Below are 5118 nucleotides of genomic sequence, written 5' to 3' on the forward strand. Positions count from 1 at the left end.
TATCTATACATGAGAGATATGATTAAAACATTAAAGTATTAAATCAGAGAAAATAAGTCAAACTTGCTTTTCATCGACGAAGAACTCACTATTGAAAAAGAGCATAAGAAAGTACAACACTACATTTTATAGATGTGTAAACAAAGAAGAAAAAAAACTTTGATTGTATTGAAATAAAAATATTATACAAATATAATATGGGAGAACAAAGATTACACTTTTGAAAAAATAGAGGTTATAATAATTTCTGTAAAACTTCTTTATATACAATATTGATTGTACCATTTACCATGTCCTTTTTCTCATCAATCAAGATTTTCAATCTGTCCGGAGACTTTACTCTTGAGAAAGCAACATAGAGTTGACCATGAGTAAAGACTAGGGTTTTTAGATATATCCCCAAACATGATAACGTTTGGCCTTGAGATTTTTTGATTGTCATTGTAAACGCCAAACGGACTGGGAATTGCAAGCGTTTCATTGAGAAATGAAGTTTCAGTGTAGTTAGGATGAAAGTTATCCTCCGGATATAAACTCTGTCACCAATATTGGTCCCTGTAATTATCTTTGCATCAATGACCTTGTTATTGAAAGCTTTGCATACCAGCCTAGTACCATTGCATAAACCTTTAGAAGGATTTAAGTTCATGAGCAATATTATTGGAGTATTTACTTTGAGTAGCAAGATATGAGGAGGAATACCTCCACCGAGGTCAAGGGAATTTAGATATTTCACAGAATAGAGAAATAAGTTCTTCTCAGTTCTATCCACAGATCAATCAGCACTGTAGTATTGTTTAACCTCTCCCGGCATCAGTTGCAATGCATGATTGTTTATCATTTTCACATCATTGTTTCGAGGTGCAAGAATGGCACATCCACTAAAGAACGTTTTGTAATCAATTACACAAATCATTTCACAATATACAAAATTGATCAAGTCTTGCATAGATCCTCCCTTTAACAACAATGCAGGTGGAATTTGCAATATATTATTAGTATGTGTCAAATCTTTTCCATCTCCAATGTCTTGCAACCATGCAACAAACTGATTCTGATCTGATGCGACCCGCATATTCTGTGTAAGTTTTAAAACATTGAAATATTGCTACAAATTGAAATAACATATAGTAGTACCGACAATATCCTCACGGGTACCCTTTAGTACAATATGTAATATTTGCCTAAAATCTCCACCTAGTAGAATAACTTTACCACCAAATGGCATATCACACTGCATTATATCCTTTAAAGTTTTGTCCAGTGCCTCAAAGGTATTACGATACAACATAGGAGCTTCATCCCACAAAATAAGACTTGTCTCTTTTAACAGTGCTGTAAGGTGACTTTGAACAGGTATATTGCATGTAGAATTATTATCTGTTTGCAATGGAATTTTGAACTTTGAATGGGCAGTACGACCATGTCGCAAAAGCAATGCAGTAATACCAGAGGGTGCTGTAGCTATGGCAATGCGACCTTGACTGCGAAGCTTTGCAAGCAAACATTTGTATAGGAATTTTTTTCCAGAACCGCCTAGGCCATCTAAGAAAAATGGTTTACCCAAACCACTATCAATAGCATTCATTATTTCCATAAAACGATTTCTTTGTCCATCATTCAACATAGTTGTTCATCAAGGATCAAAGGATTTGTGTACTCTTGCATTGTTAATAAGGTATTCTCTTGTTCTACCTTATCATATAGTTGTTCATCAAGGATCAAAGGATTTGTGTACTCTTGCATTGTCACCTCAGGAAATCCATGATACTCTGCCAAATTGCGTCCATGTTGATCTAAAAGTTTTTGAATATGCATCAACACATGATTATTGGCCTCATCTTGCATATCAACATTTCGCCTATTTTGCAAGGAGAGTCGATGTTTTATACCCCTTGCATACAGTGAGTAGTAGGCGCAAATAGTATTTTTCTCCACACGTAGGTGAAACAAAGTATATTCGACCACATGTGTTTCCTTGCTTTCTCTTTGTCCACATTTTTTTGTGTGCATTCCAAACCCAAAACATTGGAAAGTCTTGATAGAGAACTGTGTTAGCGTCAGGGTGTAAACGATTGCATGTAACCATTCTGTGAGAGTTGTTTTTTGAGCATTTTCATTTTGCACCACATCAAAAATGTTATTAGAGTCACGAAAGGAAACAATATTCTCTCCAGGTAAATGTATTTGCAATTGTTGAATATCGGGTTTCTCATCATGAAGTTTGAATTCAAATATTCACCAACATGCTTCAGAAGTTGAAATATATCGTGCATCTAAGTATCTCTCAATCTCATCAATATTTTGTGCATCAATATTTTCTGTGTCAATATCATTGGATCTGGAACCACACGTACTTGTAAACCGAATGGTTGCTCGATCATGGCCCTTATATACATATTTATACAAATATTTGACAGCTGCAATTGTTGAGCAAACCTCAACATTTATGTGAGCACTATACTTGGAACTCAAATAAGGATTGTAAGGCACTATCCATCGGTTATCCAAGAGGTTACCATTAGCATTATGAGTCCTTCCATCATCTCGATGTCTATATAAAGGATAACCAGTTTTATCAATTGTAGTTGTATGTATAAACTTTTTTAGATAATCCTTTATACACTTTCCGTCCACCATGCAAGCACTTTTTGGATTGAACTCACCACACGGACCATGTATGTTACATTTAGTAATAATTCGATAGAAATCCGAAAACCTTTCCTTATCAGGTAGCTCAGCGCACACCAGTCTATCATAATGACATGCTTCTAGTGGCTTAAAGCGTGGTTCTAATATCAAGAGCGTATGTGAATGAGGTAAGCCTCTCTTTTGGAATTCTATGATGGACACATATCTAGCAACTTTACTAAACAATTCATTTTTCACTATCGACTGCATCATGTCCTTATGTTTCAAATGAAAAACTCTAGCAGTTAAATCTGGTCGATCATGTGTAGTTTGACCAGGCAACAAAGCATTTGTAATTTCAGACCACTTAGGATTGCATGTCATGGTGATAAACAAATCAGGTTTGCCTTTTCTACGTACAATTGCAATAGCATCTTGATATAATTGGTACATGAATCTTGGTCCACCTGTAAAGTTAGATGGCAATACTATAATTCTCCTACCCACACCAATCCCAGCGATATTAGTATCAATTGCATTTGAACCATTGACCATATCAGCAAATCCTCTATACATTTCAACTCGCAATGTTGCTTGATTACGACCATACCAAGCCAATCTACATTGTTCAATGCTACAATAAGCATCGACAATGTATTGTTGTAGCAAGCAACCACCACGCAAAAGACATGCATTAGTATCATCTCGAATCTGAAGTTGAAAAGTGTAATACTGTATTTGAGTGACACAATCTTTATTTGCAAGATTATTGGCATTAATATGAGCATCCATAAATGCATATGAAACTTTAGTATGCCATCCATCCTCTCCATTTGGAAAAAGAAGAACATATAATAGTGGCATATATGCCTTGTGTAAGTTAGAAATATAAATCAAATGGCCTTGTCGTGTGAGAACTTGAATGCTACGATGATCAAGTGTATCATCATCACCTTGTCCAGGCATGATCGCAGCAACCTCACTTACAGTGGGAATTGAATATCGTCTAGAGGTGGATCGATTTTGAAAAATGGACATTCTTATTTCTACTGATGGATTGCATTGCAATCTTGCACCAACTGCTATAAAGGCCTGTGCGTAAGCATTGTCATCATGCATCATTTGTTGAAGCTCTTGTAGTAAGTCTGGCAAAAGCCCAGGTAAAACCCCCACGCGATTCAATAACTCATGATCGGTGTCATAAATATAAAGTTGTGAAAACTTTGGTATTTGTTGTCCATCCTCACTTGGCAATAGGGAACCCATCCGGTGATATATTGATCCATGAACTCGAAAAGTATAACCACTTCCATTTTGAGGCAAAAGCTCATCAATTTTTGCACCCATTGAAACAAAAGCCAATGCGCTATTATAAGCACGTATATTTTTTTTGAACTCTCTACTTTGTGGATTTGTGCCATCAAGCAAATTACATAGAGGTTGTGGTGGTTGCTGTAGAGGTGGTAAAATTACTTTCCCTTCTCTACAGCAATGCTTTCCAATCGAAGTTGTATGCATTGTTTTAGTTTCACCGTGCCACAACTTAGCTATACAATGGTGACAAACCTTGCAAAGGGTACCAATTGCATGCAAATTTGGTTTTAGGAAGAGAAAAATTGTTACTAATGGATGAATATCCAAATTAGGTGGCATGTCATGGAGAATTGAATAAAATCCACCATTTTGAGGTAGAAATATAGGAGCTTGAATCCTGTACTGGTCATGTACCATCTCATTACTTGCACCTGCATTATGGATAGCTTCATTCTCTTGTTGAATAATGCGAGGCAATTGAACATCTAAGGACAGTAATGGTGCACCAAGCATTTGAGCACTTATATCAATTGTATTTGTTGTAGTACGATGCAATTGTTGTAATTGTGTTCTTGCTCTTGCTCTGTGTCTACATTCAGCTCTAGTAGCATCAAGCATTTGCCTACAATTTCTTAATCCACCATCGGGATTATTTGTGTTTCCATTTCTTTGTCGACTTGTGCTACGTACCCCCACTCCGAAGGGTAGCAATTCATGGTTATCCAACATCTCAACATCTATGTTGTGGATAGTTGCATTGTCTCCTTAACGAATAGGAGGTGGTTGAACTTCCAACAGCAACAATGGTGCAATTGGCATTTGGACACTTGTAGCTTGGATGCCATTGTATCTATCTCTATCGATGGTAGCATGATGTAGTTGTTGTAATTCTGTTCCAACTCTTGCCATGTGCATATGTTCAGCTCTCATAACATTAAGCATTTGCCTACGCACACTCAAGCCACCATTAGGATTGTATTGTCGAGTTGTGGTACTTGAAACGATACCAAATCATGAGCAACACAGCAAGATGCAGCGCGAAATTGATTGGTTTGATATAATTGATTTGGGATTTGAACATCCATATAGTTTCCATTTGCATGATGTTGTTCATACATATCTCTTGCATGGTCACGAACATGTAATTCAGTCCTAACTCTTGCAACGTGCCTA

At 36.5% G+C, this 5118-nt stretch overlaps 1 protein-coding gene across 1 annotated transcript; it reads right to left on the minus strand.

Moving 5' to 3' along the window:
- Positions 1-2238: 2238 nt before the first annotated feature.
- Positions 2239-3978, minus strand: LOC148028107 (uncharacterized). The gene has a single exon (XM_087689919.1). The coding sequence runs from the start codon at positions 3976-3978 to the stop codon at positions 2239-2241; it is 1740 nt and encodes a 579-aa protein (XP_087546045.1).
- Between the last annotated feature and the right edge of the window lie 1140 nt (positions 3979-5118).

The sequence above is a fragment of the Lygodium microphyllum genome, chromosome 12, assembly GCF_053477565.2.
Source record: "Lygodium microphyllum isolate KBCC chromosome 12, Lygodium_microphyllum_v1.1.10, whole genome shotgun sequence".
In the NCBI taxonomy this organism is placed as follows: domain Eukaryota; kingdom Viridiplantae; phylum Streptophyta; class Polypodiopsida; order Schizaeales; family Lygodiaceae; genus Lygodium; species Lygodium microphyllum.

Coding starts and splice junctions, on each gene's coding strand:
- LOC148028107 (XM_087689919.1), bottom strand. CDS start 3,978: ATGGGTGCAAAAATTGATGAGCTTTTGCCTCAAAATGGAAGTGGTTAT.